The sequence below is a fragment of the Daldinia childiae genome (genome assembly GCF_008694065.1).
Source record: "Daldinia childiae strain JS-1345 chromosome Unknown Scaffold3, whole genome shotgun sequence".
NCBI lineage: Eukaryota > Fungi > Ascomycota > Sordariomycetes > Xylariales > Hypoxylaceae > Daldinia > Daldinia childiae.
Genome location: NW_022984644.1, coordinates 2,403,042 through 2,420,443, shown reverse-complemented (window position 1 = coordinate 2,420,443; position 17,402 = coordinate 2,403,042). Strand labels below are relative to the sequence as shown.

Here is a 17,402-nt window from a genome sequence, read left to right as displayed (position 1 = left end):
AAAATGCGGGGCAGCAAAGGGGTCCTCAAGGGTACCTCATCCCCAGCCTCTCGCTCATAGGCCGGACAGCTGCATCAACAACATATGCATTGGCGAGTAAATCTCCCCGACTCCAGGTACCGATGGATGGTCCTTTCGCCAAAGTCCGTATAGCTACCACCCAGGTTATTACATATATCCTACGACTCACTATCTATTCTCCTTCCTAGAGTTGCACTCTAGATAATGCACTCACCTGCATAGCATATCGTCTTCTACCTACCAGGTCGATAATCGATAATACCTGCTGTGGTACAATACATGGCTTCATCTAACGTGTCTGCAGTAGTATATTACTTCACTCCCTCAAGACTTACCTAGGTATAGCGAGTGAATGAGAGGCGCAGGTCGCCCCTCTCGGGAGACATCATCATGCAGAAGAGTAAAAACTCCTTGCAGGTAATCCTAGTAGGGTACATCTCCCGGTAATCCAAGACCCAAGCCTAAAGCTCCAAGCGCTCCCCCCACGCTAGACAGCGTTGCAAAGTTGCACCCGTTATATAGAGTCGTCCTGCAAGATTCTCCCAAATCCACTTAGCTCCTCCCAGCCGTCGACCACGCGCTCTAAGAGCTGATGTAGGATGGCGCCGTACGTAGATGATATGTCGAAGAGTGGCTGCATATGTTGCTCGGCCCCCTTCTGCACGCTTTTCATTTTAGCGGCTTGCCTTTTTGAGGTAGACGGCGTGCATACATAGTACGCGCATATGTTGTTAGTTTGTGTCTAGGAACCTCAAGCTAGGTTCAAGAAGCTACCTATGTATGTAAGAGGTAGGTATATGTATGTGCTAAGTAAATTACACCACCCTGAAAAATCTATAAGGTTCGGTACCCCTCGCCATTCACCTTAGTGGTCGAACTCGGTCTGCTGTAATATGATAAACAACGCCTTCTCGACGTTCCTAGTCGTCGAGGGTTTCGTTTCAACCCCCCTTACCTATAGAGATCCGCTCCTATCCACTGTTTGTAGCTGCGTCAACTTGCATCCGCTGGCGATAAAAACGAGTATCCACAGCGGCACCGAACCGCGCTTCCTATCAGTCCCGGTCCTGGAGACCGTGACGGGCGTCGATCCTTGTGGAATCCTACTATCAAGTGGTGTCATGTCACGCTATCTAAGTTACCCGACGAACTCGAAGCGTTAAAGAGACCCTCAAGAGGCACTCGCGAGGCCTTCTTTTTTTTTGTTTATTCTATCAACCAAACAGACAACTTATGTAGAGCTAGTCCCCTTACGAGGTCTAGTCTCCATAGTACCTCCGATTTACAGCCCTATCGCGGTTCCTATCTCTCGAAACCGGCCAATTATTTTCTTTCTTTATCTTGGCTCCTACCTAGGGTCGAAGTCTATCTTGTTGGCATTGTTTCTTTCGGCTTTTATTTCCCCTCCTCTTTACCTACGACTTTTGATGTTCTTTAATCTATTATTATCAATAAGGATCTTTTGTTGGGACCTAACCGAGAACTCGAAATTCAAGTCCAAGAGAGTCAATCCCACCAATCACAACACAATTCGAGCCGGATCTCCGTGATAGGCTTGACTCTATCCGTGCATTTTAGGGGTCCTCTGACCCCCGATCTTCGGGGTCAAAAGCTCTGGCCATTGGTTGCCATCTACGGCGTCACCAATACGACATCGTCATTATGAATGCTCAGATATCATTTCTCGTAAGCTCTCCCCTTAGTTCTTATCTTAGATTTATTATAAGATCGGATTTCTCGCCCGCAATGCGCCGGTAGACGATAATCACTATTATAATCGTCGCAAGGTCAAGTTACAAGCAATTCCCATGTGTAACACTAGCCAAGCCACGGTGACAGCCCATATTCTGGTATATCCTACGATGCATGCGACAAATGAGTCGCCGATGTCTCGTGATTATGCTAACTTGTATATCTCTAGGACGGGACATTTCGCCTAATACATATCCCCTTGCACCTGTACCCGAACTTCCTTCAACCAATATTACAGGTTCTTCTTCCTCAAGGTGATGATGATTCTCTTAGCAATGAGGCCGAAGGTCTTAGCATCGATAATAAGCATGGATTCCTTAACATAAGCATTACGCCTGTTGAATGTTCGGTTGTGTGTCATAGTAGTTGGGCCAAGAATGTTTTCGAACCGGTGATTAAGCGTCTACCGCCAAATATCTCTAAGACGGTTACGATTTCGAAGGATACTTATCTAATTCTCTCGGTAATAAGTGCCGGCATGGATGCTGGGAGTCGAGTGATGGACTTGACCTCACCCCTTGCGTTGGCGGGTGTGCCTATCTTTTTCATTACTACTTACTATTCGGACTTTATCCTGGTTCCTTGCAAAGATCGGCAAACGGTTGTGCAGGTACTTCTGGCCCGAAATTTCGAGTTTGATCAGGACGAGTCGGCCTACGTATCACCCAGCGCAATGTCTCATGTACGCGGGAGGAGTCAAGGTAGCGACCCGCCTTCGACGCCACCACCATCGACCGTGGCAGAATTACAAGTACGTACGTTTGAGTTATTGAAAAAGCGAAACGTCGTCCCGTATATCAGCCCTTACCTCAGCTTGGTGCAATGTTCCGGCAGGGATCTGTCTCGGTTAGTCGATTATAGCCGCCGTCCCGCTTTGAGTAGGCGTTTGAGCGGGAATGGACACCGAAGGAGTTGGCTCGATAACGTCGATACGAAATTATATACAAGCCTAATATCGGTTCTAGCCAAGCAACCCAGGTTCCTATCAATTACTTTAGCTCAGGAAGATCCACCGTCTTTACTACTTGATAGGGAATATCTGGGTGTTTTTGGGGACTCCATAGTCGGTGATACCGAAGGCGATCTGGTCCCTATCTTTCTCGACCTTGTCAATCTTCCTCTGGAGGCCACGGGCATCGTTTCAGGAGTTGCTGGAAAGCTTATTTCGGAGATGGGGATGGAAGAAACCGGTGTCAGCAGCGAACTCTCATATCTTTCCACTGCACAAGCCGGCGCCGTTATTCTATCAAGTAAACAGGCTATTAGGGCTCTTGAGGTTTTGAAACCTCTCCTCGCTAAAGATTAGGAGGAAGTATAATTGAATGAAAAGGGAAAAGAGTGATGTGTAGGATATTGGCAAGCATAATACGGAATCACGACGAGACGACATAATAGTTTCCTCACGCAAAAAAAACACGGCGTATTGGACAGAGCGGTTTGCATGGGCAGCATCTCGGGTCTTCATCATCATCATCATCATCATCAGCAGCAGCAGTTTTCGATTTCAAAATCATCTCGCCCCTCCATCGTTGCATTATTTCAACCGGTGTTTGGCGGTTCTTTTTTTCTCTCATGAAGGACAGAGGGAGCATACGAGTTAGGCGACACGCAAGGAGAGGAGGAAGATAAAAGTGAGCAAATATCTGATTCGGGCTACCTGGAATTACAGCACAGGCGACCGGTCTAATTGGTTATGGAAAAGAGTAAAAAGGAAATGTGTGTATCTGTTGTGGTTGAGAATATTGAGACATTCTCCTGATGCTAGTCTTACATAGATAGTATGGAGATGTCTTTAATAGTTTAGATCAACCAAAAGTTGCCCGTTTGAAATTAACAAACTGACTTATACGAGTGGCTATTTTTGTGGATGAGCAGTTGACATAAAGCTGCAGCAATAATAGTTAACTACCTACCTTACCTACCTATGTACCTACTAACCTAGCTCTTGCATTAAGTTACTTGGGACTTAAAGCTTAATCTTGCCTTTGTCATGTTAGAAGGTGTCACAACCCAGTATCTAATGAGAGACCCTGCATACCAAGGTACATTAGGTACACTACCTCATACACACCACACCACACCTAATCCTAGTCGTTTACTAATTGTATGCAAGACTTGCCAATTATGTCATAGTTACATGAGGTATGTAGGTAATCTGACCCTAATCTGACCCAGCCTTAACCTTTTGGCACGTTATCCGCTGCAGCACTAACTACTAAAACTACCTCTAATCTACTAATAACAGAGATCTGGTGACCCATTCAGCGGGGATCCCTTCAGATCCGCTACCCGTGCCAACATGTTTGCTAGCTTCCTTCTGATTGGATGCACCACGGACCAAGTACGCAATCGACTTGCTAAGTGGTGCTTACCGGCTTAACAATGAAGCTCGGCGTGCGTTTGACGAGAGAAAGGACGAGTCAGGATTCGGTTTACACGGGTGCTTGTCACCAGGACTTAGGGATTGAATGACTACCTCTACTACCTCTACCACCTCTGGGTAGGTCAGGTAGTCTAGGTTTTGTTGTCCTGGTAAGGCCGTGTTTACTAATATTTATAAGGGTTTCCGATGCGAAATCGAAAGTTTTATATTGTAATATTGGTAGCTGGGTATTAAGTATCCGCGCAGGAATAATACCGGGGCTTTACGATGCGGATTCTATCCTTTTTCGCCGTAGTATCCGTTGTCATCGGCCGGGGTTTCACGACATATCTCGATTTTAACGATGGGTCTCAGAAAGTACTTACGTCTGGTACGGCGGGGAGACTTCAAGATGGCTTCGATCTTAGTAGTATAGTCGCCAGCACCGGAGAAGATGCACAGAGTCCCGCATCGTGCGCGGCTTGCGAGGTAGGACTTTGCTCTTCTAGGTCGTATATAACTATATCCAAATACACTAACACAGCAGACAGGCAATCCTCTTACAGCTTAAGCTCATAGCTGCGGCAGGCGATAACTTCTTCATCCACTCCATGACGGAGCTCTGCCAGCGATTCCACGTACAGTCTCCTTCTCTCTCCTTTTCCTCCCTTTCCTCCTCCATAGTTACTCCCAGCTCGCTCACTAACTCCTCCATCCTTAGATCGAAGACGCAGACGTCTGCGCAGGCTCCATAGCTCTCGAGGGCCCCATCGTCGCGCATAGCTTGCGCGGTCTTGCCGTCGGCTCCCGGACGTCGCAGCTGGTGTGCGTAGCGCTCATGGGACTATGCCAACACCCCGAGGTCTTGCCGTATAACGTCTCATTTCCATCGCCGAGAGGGTTGACGGGTAGGCCGTCACCAAGTGGCTTGGAGCCGGTGCAGGTGGTACATTTCTCAGATATACATGTTGATCCGCTGTATGTCGAGGGTGCAAATGCGAATTGTACGAAGCCGATTTGCTGCAGGTAAGGTTGTCCCTAAACTTGGTTTATATCTACTATCGCCATAATATCCCTTTAAACCCACTCACTCACTCACTTACACTTCTATAGGGAATACACCGACGTTGACAAACCTGGTTTCAACGACTTTCCGGCCAAGCGATACGGTGAGCACAAATGCGACTCGCCCGCCAGCTTGGAAGACAGCATGTACACGGCGATCCAAGCCGTCGCACCTAACGCTGCCTTTGCCATTTTCACCGGTGACATCGTCGATCATGCCGTGTGGGATACGTCTGAGTCGCAGAACGCGTTAGGCATCGAGGACGCTTACGGACGTATGGCGCACGCCGGGTTACGCGTCTATGGCACGGCAGGAAATCACGAAGCTTCGCCCGCGAACTCGTTCCCGCCAACTCCGGCAAACAGCGACGATAATACCGACAATAACAGTAATGCCACGCAATGGTTATACGACCTACTCTCGGCGACTTGGTCCCGGTGGATCGGCCCACGGGCCGCGGCTACGACAAGGGAGTTTGGTGCATACTCGGTGCAGCACATTTCTAGTAGAGACGGCGTAGGGAAACTACGCGTGATCTCGCTCAGCACGAACATGTATTACGGGCATAACTATTGGCTGTACGAGGAGCCTATGCAGAGAGACCCGAGCGGACAGCTGGCATGGCTAGTAGGGGAGCTGGATGCCGCGGAGAAGGCGGGTGAGCGTGTGTATATTATAGGACATATGCCTATGGGGAGTCGGGATACATTCCATGATGGGTCGAATTATTTTGATCAGATTGTGCGGCGATATGAGGGGACTATCGCTGCTATGTTCTTTGGTATGATATTTACTCCTTTTTTTTTCTTACCTTATCAAGATATATGCTAACTTGACGCCAGGCCACACCCATTTCGACGAATTCGAACTCTCATACGCAGACAATTCGAACAAGTCTCACTCTAACGCACTGGTAACCTCCTATATCGCACCCTCCATGACCCCAATATCGGGACATCCCGCCTTCCGCGTCTACACCGTCGACCCCATCACATTCGGCGTACTGGACGCTACCACTTATATCGCCAACGTGAGCGATCCATCTTTCTCATCACCCACAGGGCCAAAATGGACAAAATATTATTCGGCGCGGGAGGCGTACGGGCCACTGATCGGAGCAACTAAAAAGTTGGAATCTGACACAGGACTAGAATTAGAAGAACTAACTCCCGCGTTCTGGCACAACGTCACCTCAGCCTTTGAGCGGAACGAAACGGCATTCGCGGAGTACTTTGCGCGGAGGCGTCGAGGATGGGAGGTAAAGAGTTGTGACGAAAAGTGTAGGGGCGCCGAGATATGCAAGATGCGGGCTGCGAGAGCCGAGGATAATTGTATACCACCTGGCCTGCGGTTGAACTATAACAAAAATATGGGCAATGGCCAAGGAGAGGAAGATGAGTGTGGAGACTCGATTATACGTGACACGCTGGAGAGCTTGGTTGGGGATGTAAATATGCTGAAGCTGCTTGGAGAGTTGGTGGTTGCGAGGGAGTTATTATAGGTGTAAACCTTTAGAATACCTAGATTAATAGTCTTTTTTTTTTGTATAGTTTAGGTACCTAATAAGGACAGCCAGGAACCTTCCGTCTACCTAATTCTCATTATTCAATTATTTGGTTTGGGAGTAATATCTGTACTTCACTATTGCTACCTAGTCTCTAAGTTTATGTGTCTTTTAATTAAAGAGAATTCCTATTTGAAACTTGATAAACAATGGTTTATGATGTTCGTAGTTGAACAATATAATGCTATCTGTACTCTGACAATCTCTGTGTTTATAGACTTTAGAGGGTGATAGGATCATAGACGAGACATCTGTAATAAATGACACCTCCAGTACACAGTAGTGGGCTTCCATAGTCAACCCAGAGTTCTTTACGGAACAATCAAGTTGTTCCCTTGCTTCTTGCTCCACCTCTGGGCAGAGAGGGTTGGAAGCCTCCCATACGAACTGTAACACCCGTTCCGACCGTTCAATAACGACGGCATTTTATGCCTTTTCCATGGTGAATGGTGAATATTGAACTGCATTAGACGGAACATGTATTACGTATAGTTTTTCCGAAGGGGAGAATCTTAAAAGTTAAAATTACTAGGAATTCCTCGTTAGTATGGATTATATTGATAATTGTGTCGCTATTTATGGTGGTGTTGGGGAAAAACGTACCTTTGAATGTGTCGGTTAAACTGCAACAGGGGGCCTAGTTTCTTGTTGGCCCCAGGGCGCCATACGAATTAAAATAGAGGATAGTCCGGGAATGATTTATGTAGATGTATACCGGGGTAGTAAAGAGTTTGAGTAAGGTGTTATTAGAATATATCCGCTGTTATCCGGGTCTCGTAGAAAGATTGAGTGTAGAGGTTGTCAAGTTTTACGTCTTCTTTTGACTCGGCTTTTGCGAGGGTCTACGTGACAATAAAGTAGACTTATGTGATTCCAGTCCTCGGGAGTGTTGAAGCCCACATTCTTTCTCGTTATCAAGCGCTTTACCGCGCTCCCGCACTTGCCTTAGGTCTACGTGATCAACTTTTCAAAATAGACAAGCTTGCTCGGTAGCGTTGCGAAATCATGTCTCTTAGACTGCTTAATTCCCATGGCCATAGGATTGGTTGAATAAGTTTGGGTTAGATTAGTTAGCGCAGGTTGAACTGATTCTCACTTTCGATATCAACCTGTGCTAAGCCGGATAGTTATTTGGGCCGATTATTGAGGTGATGGAAATAAAGGTAGGCGACGAGAAACATTAGTTAAAGATAGTTGTTAATATTAGAGGACCCCCCCCCCCCCCTTTTGTACTATTGGGTCGCTCTCGTCACTAATGTTGGGTGAGTTCGTATAGGTAGTGTAGTCCTTGTTGTAGGGACGATTTAGGCTTAGGTCGCGTAGAGGCGAATATATATATGCATAGTCGTAGCGAATAGTATAAGCTGCCTCGAAGGTTGGATGCGTCTGTTTATTGTAGGGAGTTAGTTGGGAATAATTTTAGGAATGCGTAAGCTGAAGAGCAGAGATGCCAGCACGCCAGTGGAAGCTTCCCTACCCCACACTGGAGTTGTTTACAACTGAGGCATCATAAGAATCTGGCAATATCTCGTAGGCCAGGAAGAATGTATAAGGTATTTGAGATAGAAAAGCTGTGTAGAGTGTAGAGTGTAGAGTGTGTAAAGTGTGCAGAGTGTATGGTGCAAAACAAACCAGCTGTAGTCACCTTTTCATCTGTGAAATAAAATAAAAACAACTTACTTTAGAATATTAATTAGAAGTAGTTTAAATAGTAGTTAGAATGATGAATAATGTAATGAGCTTATGGTAGTAAGAATGCAGTGGTGGTGGGTGGTGGGTTGTGGGCTGTGGGTTGAGGACTGAGTGTTGTGAGAAAGAATGTTGTTTAGGGTTAGGTTTAGAGATTGCAAGCTCGATTTCTAAGAAGCACAAACTAGTTTTAAATTTGAGATAGGAATCGCCGAGGTTGTTGGTACTACAAGTACTGCGTACTTACCCAGAGGTACCACATGAAGAAAGGGGGCGGCGATGACCAGTTGCTCTGTGCCTTGGGGAAGGACCCGCGTTGAATACATTACTCTGGGCTTCACAGAAGGATCAGCCTTAGTTCTTAAATCGATATCGTTTCCACTCTAGTAGTCTTCTTGGGAATATTAAGTGCTTTATAATTATAATAGGATCCCAGTATGCCACAAGGCATGACTAGAAGTTGTGCTGGCAAGGACGGCTGTTGTGTAAAAAGGAAAGTTACCCTGACGATGTGATTTCATAAAACGATTAGAAGGGTCTAGTAGAAAGATGAATTCATGTAGTCTAGAAAGAACGGTCGGCGTTATGGTATGAACGATTCGAAGATGGTAAAGACTTTATGAAGACGGAGGCTACTTCTGTCAGGTACAAGGCATGATGACTAGGCGTGCTGCGAGCTTACATAGAGATATAAAAGGTGAGCTTGTGATATAATACCATACGCAGATCAATAGACGGCAGGACCAAGGCGAGCTAGTAGATAATGCGTTCGCAGGTCTATTGACGTTTACTACCCCTGAACTAAGGGGCTAAAGGAGTTAAGGGTTCTGTTGATATAAACAGTAGCCTTTGTATATGTTGTACTTATTCGTCCAGTAATACATATTAATCTTCTAAGTATTCGTGAAAGATTTATCTTATAAGAATGTATAAGTTTGAAATCGGGGTTGTTGAAAAGTGAAAAACGTAGGATAAGCCAAACTGTCACTGTTCTTAATAACGGTACGACTATCAGTCGATATGCCTGAAAAGAACCTCCCTCGCGTTACAAGTTTAAAAGATTCAACCATACAGCTCTTGTGCATGCATAGACTCTATCTGTAAATGCATAGATCATTTATCCAGTTGCCAGCCCACTACGGCTTTCCCTGCCATACTTCACCCAGGAATTGTTTCATCTCTGTGAACTTGTAGTCCGGTAGTCGCTGATTCCACTCATCTGATATGTCCCAAGCACCCTTAGCACTACTCAGCAGCATACCTACGAGCACCTCTTTCAACATGTTTGCTGCCTCCTCATCCGCGACGCTGGGGTGGCGCGCCTCCAAATTCCACGATGCTGTTAGATTTCCGGCTTCGAGGTCTTCTAATTCGACTATATCAACCGTGAAAGAGCCTCCTATGATATTAAGTTAGCGACCCTAGACTTGTAAACGTCAGTAATCAGTAAAGACCACCCTACCTCGAACTTGCTCACCAATCTCGATAATTTTTGAGACAGGAAGGCTGTTACCCCTGATACCACCAATCAACGGCCATTCGCCTTCGAAGTCAACTGCTTGAGCTACGACCGCTGCTAAGTCTTGGACAGTGGTGTAGGTCATGATGGAATCATGCCCCTTAACGACAATAGCGCGTCGGTTATGAAGATCGATAAAGGCATTAAGTGGTGTCAAATGTTTAGAGGTCTTATGCGGGGTAGCAAGATAGTTCAAGAACAGGCCGGGCTGGAAGAGACAGTATTCTAGGACCTGTGTCGTGAAGGGTTAGAGTTAGCCCGCGACGAACCAGGGAAATTAGTTGTCCACTTACTTTTCCGTCCTCGTTTACCTTTTTCAAATACTCCTTAACCTCGTCTTTGCCCATCCACCAAGGCATCCCTGCGCCGCTACGACTAGCTATATGTCAGCCGGTTTTCACATATTCTTGATAATTCTATAAATAGGGTCAAATTCTTACCTTCCCCACTCACTCGGCGCAAAGCGCTTCACGCCAGCTATGACCGCGGCATCAATCAGATTCTTTTGCGCCTTGTTCCCTGGGTCCTGAAGGAGCTGAATGAAGGACAATACGGTGTCAATACCACGCAAAACTGTAACCAGTTCGTCTCTGTTTTCGTAATTGACCCGACGCCATGTAACGCCATGCCAGTTGCTGTCTTGAACTCCCACCTCCTATACCTTGGCTTAGAATGAAAGTTCATGACTTGATCCGAGTAGTATAATTATGGTACTAACCTTCCTACTCAAGATAGTAATGTCGTGTTTCTTAAGAGCCACTAAAGCATCAACGACCTCCCGAGCGACTTCTATAGACAGATTAGTATACCATAACCACTTCTCATACTGGGTTATCTTACCTCCTGAGCCACCAGCAATGACAATTTTAACCATCGTGTCTACAATACTGATATGAATGAAAATGTATCAGAACCGATGTTAGAAACTGATGTTGGAATGAGTCCATTGTTATATATGTACTAGATAATAGTACTTTGAAAGGATTCACGGGGAGATCTACGGCGCTTTCGAGTATCCCGTGGCGTTTTCGGGCATTTCCTTAACGGGATTGAATTGGCCAATAGGGTTCAACCTTTGGAGCCCGAAGTTTTAGGGGACCAGGACCTTACACCACTCCTTAGGGTGACGATTCAGTTTGAAATAAGAGGATAAGATAAATGTTCATATAAGGCCAACTATACATGAACCCAGAGGATAAATCGCCGTAAAGAGCGAAATGGTGCAAGTGGTAAGATTTAATGTAGTCATAAGAAGCATGAGAGGGTACACTTTAAAAGTGAATGAAAATTTAATGAATATACGCATTACTTTGTTAAATCAGGTATCTGAAATATCATTTAGAGCAGTACGTTCAGCTCTCAAATCTCTAATAGTCTTATCGTACTCGTTCCGAAGCCACGCTGCGATATATGTATAGAGGCTACCGGCCCCAGCAACTGACGACTCGTCCGAAAAATGTGAACTAAAAAGATCAATGAGGGCCGACATCTTGTTTAGCTCGCTTAGAACTAAGTGGTTTCTGATCGAAGCTTGCATTTTCTGGTCCTCGATGCCAAATGTTCCTAGCGTAGCCGGTACGTCAGTAACGACGAAACCTGTAGTTCGGGGCAATATTCGCAAGTTAGGAGAACGAGCGCCTGCCGCTTCGTCGGGCGCCGAAGATGAAGAAGTCGAAGGGGATATAGCATTGGTAGTATGAAATGTGTCGGCTGACTGAGGTTCTGGAGAGATGCTACAAAGCCATCCAGCAGCCTGCTGATACCATATTAAGATCCTAGAGATGATTGATGCATGAACCATAACTCTATGGCCAGACTTAGCGCAAGAACACTCTAAAAGGCCACTTAGTCGATCGATTGCCTTCCTATTGAAGTGAAGTACCTGGTCTAGCCGGGCCGTCACAGTATCCGAGTTAGTATTAGGAGCGTGAAGATCCGGAGCAGGACAGATCAGATCTGCAAAAATCTCATATGACTCCCGGGCGCAGCTATGAGACCCACGAGTATCTTGGACCCCGTGGATTCGAGTACCAACATCTGAGAAGTTAAATTGAGGCCACTGCTCAATGTCTAGAGAGTTGAATAGATGTAACCCCTCCAGCTGGTCATGGTTATAAGTGCTTGATAATGGAACGTCAGTGCTGCTTCCGGACGGCAATGTCTCATGTACTTGTCTTGGCTCTTCGAAGGCTAGATTTATAAAATTCTCTGTAGTTTCGGAATTGGGTCTTGCAGATAGCTTCCTTCTCGGTGCTCTACCGAGTTTGCGTGAGATGCCGTATATACAATCGATACCGAGGGTAACGCAACGACGGCATCTAGGTCGACTGCGATCGCATTTGACCTTAGCTGATCCACAAGAATCGCATGAGGATCGCACTTTTGGGTTTGTCATTTTTGGAGGTTGTGACGCGTTTGACAGTTCGTTCGATAATCCAGCCATCATTTTGTAGGTAGTATAATAGACTAGAGTTTACGAGGTCCCTCGTGGAAAGTGGAATATTTAATATGAAATAACTATAAGCCTTATTACGTGCTTGATATCTATATGGGTTCTCGCTATTCTCTTGTTGTCTATTTTGTTTCTTACTACGGAAAGATACGTATCGGGTCGACTTTTAGGGGGATCTTGGTTGAAGTCAAGGATCCTACTATATATAGAAACATAAACGGCTTATCATTGGTCAAGTAAGATTCCACTTACTGAACATGGATGACCTAAGCTACCTCACCTATGGTTCGGATCTGGGGTTTCAAACTTTTTTCTTCTCGAAATCATCAAACACCAAAGGCTTCTATACCATGTAGACATCATAATCATTTATATGCAAAAATGATAGTCACGCCGTGGATCGAACACGGAACCTTCTCGGGACTTTGCACACATCAATGTGAACGAGAAATCATAACCATTAGACCACGCGACTTCGCTTTCGAAGCTTCATTTATCAGACGCTTCGATATGATTGGTCGAGATTCGATTATTATAGTATATGTGTTGTGTCTACAGCTCCTTCTAGAGAATATCCAAGTTGCCATTGAGGTATGAACGAATTCTAGGCCTCACTAAGTGGACCCCCTCAAAAAAGTTATAGACTCCCATAGCATAAGAACAGCCCTAAAGGCTCCATATCGTAGAACCCTAAAGCAAACCCTACCTCCACACAGTTTCTTTACAGAGAGTGAATAAAAAGTAATTGACCACCCTGGGGCTCGAACCCAGAATCTCCTGATTGCTTTCGATCATGTTTTCTATGCTCGATCGTAGTCAGACGCCTTACCATTGGGCCAAGCGGCCTGTGGGGTTCTTCGTGAGGATGAAGACCCATTGCTTGATGGAGCAACTAACTGTACAACAGTGTTATATACCTGCTAGCCTCCTATGGTATATACAATAGCTACAAGCTCTCGCAGTAATCATCTGCTACTATAAATTCAGACTATTCATCAGCTTTGGTTTTGCTAGTAGGTGGTCTGGTGTGGACCAACGTAGAGCTGGTCCTTACTTACACTTGGGATGAACTTCAGAGTTTCAGTAGGCCCAACTTAGGATGTGATATTAACCAATAGGGGGGGATGTCCAAGACCATTATAGGTAAAGGCTCTATGCTTGATTGCTATCTTACACGCCTTTTTCTACTTATCCAGACTCCCTCTCCCTTCGCAGTTATGGTCCTCTTATATCCAGTCAAGATCACGATAAACGTGAATAATCCGGTACGCCATACGAGTCAATAATAAAAGCGAACCATTCGTTTACAGTTCCTAACGAACAATTACCTATACACCCCTATCACGACAGCATGTCCTAGTTTTACCCTTTACCTACTACCAGACAAGATAAGTATACGTGAAAACAACGTGTAGACAGGCGTGTCTTACTAGAAAAGCACTATCCCATCCCCACTCTAGCGAATGGTCCCACTAGAATCATTCTAGGATTAGGGATTACATTATCTAGTTAGCTCAACTTCGAACCCTCTTCCTCTACACAATTTTATAATACTAAACTCCAAGCCCGTCGTCACCCAACCGTGGTCCGGTCACCACCGGCCTGGTTTAGCTCAGCAGCCCGGTTAGCTCAATCGGTAGAGCGTGAGACTCTTAATCTCAAGGTTGCGGGTAAGTTGATCGTGAGATCTACTACATCTGCTACATCTAGCTAACATCTTCTGATAGGTTCGACCCCCGCATCGGGCTCAATTCCTGATGCTTCCTAGGTAACTGGGATAAGCAACCCCCTATTTTTATTTTTTTATTTTTTTTTCTGCCCTTATGGCTCCGTGATATTGAATTGTATACTGTCTGTAGTTATGGCAATATCGAAATGTTTTTTTCTTGTTCATTTGTCAAGATATTTCTTCAGCTAAGGCCGGCTGGTTAGTATCGAGTAACACTGTGGACGGAAATGTATAAATATCCCTTTACTTTAAACGTGTATAGAACAGCTTGCGTGTCTACCCAGGTATGGACATGGGTAACTATTCTCAAAGAGATAACTTTTATAAATAATATCATCGCCGCACATAAGGTGCTAACCCCCTGGGTACTAAATGAACATTGTCAATATCAAGCGCCTAACTTGTGTAGGTAGTAGCCCAACCCAATCTATCCCTTCTATCACACCTAAGTAATATACCATATACCATATCCCCCTTCCTGTATTCCCAAGTCTCTATATAACACGCATCATCTTACTCAACCCAGTAGTATGACGAAACTACTATGACTGAAGCCATGCTAAGATCAAGCCACCACGCCTTTTTTCTCAACGCCGTCTACTCCCTTTTCCTCTTCCCATAGCATCCCTCCGGCCTCCCTCAATAACCTTATACACTCGTCATTCTTAGCCCTCTGCGCCAGGAACATCGGCGTGTTATTCGCGCGGTTACGCGCGTGCACGCTCGCCCCCCTGACCAGGAATTCCTCTAATATCGCCGGTTCCGGTCCCAGTGCTGCGAGATGCACGGCCGTGTTGCCCATATAATCTGCATGCCGCAGTAACACCATCGGGCCCTCGCCTTCGTCGCGGTCTGCGGCTTCCAGAATCTCGATAGTAGCCTGAAGATTTCCCGTCGCGATTGTATATCCCAGTGCCGTGAACGCTACTTCTGGCCCAGTCAGACGCTCTGTCCACGATGTGTCTGGGTCGGCTGACGGGTGTGCGAAGGATGTTACTGCGGCGAGTTCGGTTAGTTCGCCGCGGATCGACCGGCTCATGCGCGCTGTTATTTCCGCTGCGTTAGCCCCATCGCCGCTAGGTCCGGGGAGTAGCGCGAGGAGGTACGAGAGCTTGGTGAGTGCGGCTTCGGAAGTAAGATCGTGGCCAAAGACTACGCCGGCACGACCGAGCGCGAACCCAGGTGCGTATAGCGGCGATACGAAGCCGTTGGTACATTGGCTAACGTTGACAATGATGATACCGCGTTGGACGGCTGCGGCAATGACTTTAGTTAGACTGCCGTCAACGCCCTCGGGTGCATTGCCCATCCCGAATGTTTCTAAGATTAACCCGCGTAGATGCGGCACTCGAAGCACCGAGTCCACCATCTCGGGCTTGATACCCGGAAAGATGCGCACGCACGCTACATGTGCAGTGTCCACGTACGAAGTGACGCGGAACTGTGCGATTTTAGTCGGTCGCCGTACGAGCGACCAGTTCACGTCGACGCCGAGACTAGTAACCTTGGCTAGAGGCGCGCAGTTGGGACTAGCGAAAGCATCAAACGAGGATGCGGAAACCTTGGTTGTGCGATTCCCGCGGAACAGTGTGTGGTGGAAGAATAAGCACACCTCGGGGATTGTGAAGGTGCCAGCTATGATGAGAGAGCCGAGTAAATTATCGACAGCGTCTGACTGGAGTGCAAAGATGGGGGCTTGAGAGCCGGTCAAGATTACCGGTTTACCTAGGTCTTCCTATATATAAATATTAGTGATGTCTAAAAAAACGCATAACTTTATTCAAGAAATCCATTCGAGCTATGGGGATAAGTTCGAAACTAGATTTCTCTACGTGTGGCATATCCACGTACCATCATAAAAGACAATGCCGAAGCCGTATAAGATAGAGAGTCGGTTCCATGGAGTACCACAAAGCCATCGAATAGGTGATAATTGGCTTTGATAGCCGCAGCGATCTGGGTCCAACCGATGCTGCTTATACTGGAAGAGTCTAGCAGCGGTGAGAATTCAAGAGCGCCATAGCGGATATGTCTCGAGTATGAACTCGGCGGTGTGCGTAAACTATCGATGGTAACCTTAACCCCATCCTTAACAGCGGTTAACGGGACTGTGTAAAGTTAGCCATATTTTATCTATCGTAGAAAGTAGCCGTTCTCGCGAATTTGATAATTATAGAATGATGTCGAAAAAAAAAAATAAAAGTCATATATCATAGAGCCTCAGACAAGAAAAGTCTCCTGGGTTATATGCTCAATAGACTTGCTTGTGACCTATAGTAGCCAGGCGACTATCTCTCCATCGTTTTAGCTCATCTCATATTGAACACCTAGTCAAAGATTTAAATCTTTACCAGTCGTAGCCTTAACTCCCATGCCTGATATAGGGTTATTATTATAACCGGAAATATAACATACCTCTTTCTGACATATCGTTAAACGATAGACGCGGTGCCATAGCATTATCTAGAAACCCATCGACAGGTACGAGGCCGCTTGCCGATGGCTGCATGCATATCGTGCCTCCGGTGATGATGATGAGTACTCTCGACTCGGGATATGTAGTAACTTCAGCATTGCCGCTTGCGACAGCTGTGATGCCCCCCATCGTCGCAAGTGAGCGGGTAGAAAAGATAGGTCGAGATATTTTTCTTTCCCTTGCTCTTATAAGTTATATATCCGCCTTCTTAGAGACGCCCGTTTAAGACGTGTCTGAGTCGCAGCGTCCCAAGTTGTCAATCAACCAGCGAGCCAACGACTAAACAATGAAGTTAATAGTTCTTATCGGAAAGAAAAGCCACGCCGTTCGTTATGCGGTGGCAATACCTAATACTCAACTTATAGTAAGTTATTTCACTTAACTTGGCGATCTTCACTTAAAGCTCTTCTTATAAATCCCAGTCTCGTCGGCCAAGATATAAGAAAATAACACCAAGAGCTATATCGGAACCCGGTCCCTGAAATTCGTAATACTCTTTTACGTCAAAGAAAGCGGGAAGAGGAAAAAATCGGTAAACCTTCAAGGTTCGCTAGAACGGACGACTCCACATAAGACTTGAACTAAAAGTTAAAGGGACAAATACGAGTAGTATTGATTACCTATGTAAGTGGATAGTAGGGGGTAATAGATACATTTTCTTCCTAACTTATATGTAGAAGCCTGCTTAGGTTAGACAGGCTTGTATCTAGGTTACCTAGGTTAAGTATCTTTACCTTTTGTTGGCTTTATGGTGTGCCGGCTTATCTATCAA

General features: G+C 45.8%; 4 protein-coding genes across 4 annotated transcripts; 2 read left to right on the top strand and 2 right to left on the bottom strand.

Moving 5' to 3' along the window:
• Nucleotides 1-1,683: 1,683 nt before the first annotated feature.
• Nucleotides 1,684-3,079, top strand: GL218_03378 (uncharacterized protein; the record flags this gene model as incomplete). The annotated part of the gene is made up of 2 exons (XM_033579936.1): nucleotides 1,684-1,707; nucleotides 1,943-3,079. The coding sequence occupies 2 exons, from the start codon at nucleotides 1,684-1,686 to the stop codon at nucleotides 3,077-3,079; spliced, it is 1,161 nt and encodes a 386-aa protein (XP_033437592.1).
• A 1,344-nt stretch (nucleotides 3,080-4,423) lies between these two features.
• On the top strand, nucleotides 4,424-6,702 carry GL218_03377 (Sphingomyelin phosphodiesterase; the record flags this gene model as incomplete). The annotated part of the gene is made up of 5 exons (XM_033579935.1): nucleotides 4,424-4,624; nucleotides 4,687-4,773; nucleotides 4,857-5,161; nucleotides 5,249-5,982; nucleotides 6,044-6,702. 5 exons carry the CDS (start codon nucleotides 4,424-4,426, stop codon nucleotides 6,700-6,702), a joined length of 1,986 nt encoding a protein of 661 aa, XP_033437582.1.
• Nucleotides 6,703-9,590: 2,888 nt separating this feature from the next.
• Nucleotides 9,591-10,847, bottom strand: GL218_03376 (uncharacterized protein; the record flags this gene model as incomplete). The annotated part of the gene is made up of 6 exons (XM_033579934.1): nucleotides 9,591-9,853; nucleotides 9,917-10,205; nucleotides 10,267-10,348; nucleotides 10,414-10,628; nucleotides 10,692-10,762; nucleotides 10,814-10,847. 6 exons carry the CDS (start codon nucleotides 10,845-10,847, stop codon nucleotides 9,591-9,593), a joined length of 954 nt encoding a protein of 317 aa, XP_033437583.1.
• A 3,872-nt stretch (nucleotides 10,848-14,719) lies between these two features.
• Nucleotides 14,720-16,759, bottom strand: GL218_03375 (60 kDa lysophospholipase; the record flags this gene model as incomplete). Its single annotated transcript, XM_033579933.1, has 3 exons — nucleotides 14,720-15,889; nucleotides 16,006-16,262; nucleotides 16,570-16,759. The coding sequence occupies 3 exons, from the start codon at nucleotides 16,757-16,759 to the stop codon at nucleotides 14,720-14,722; spliced, it is 1,617 nt and encodes a 538-aa protein (XP_033437584.1).
• Nucleotides 16,760-17,402: the final 643 nt, after the last annotated feature.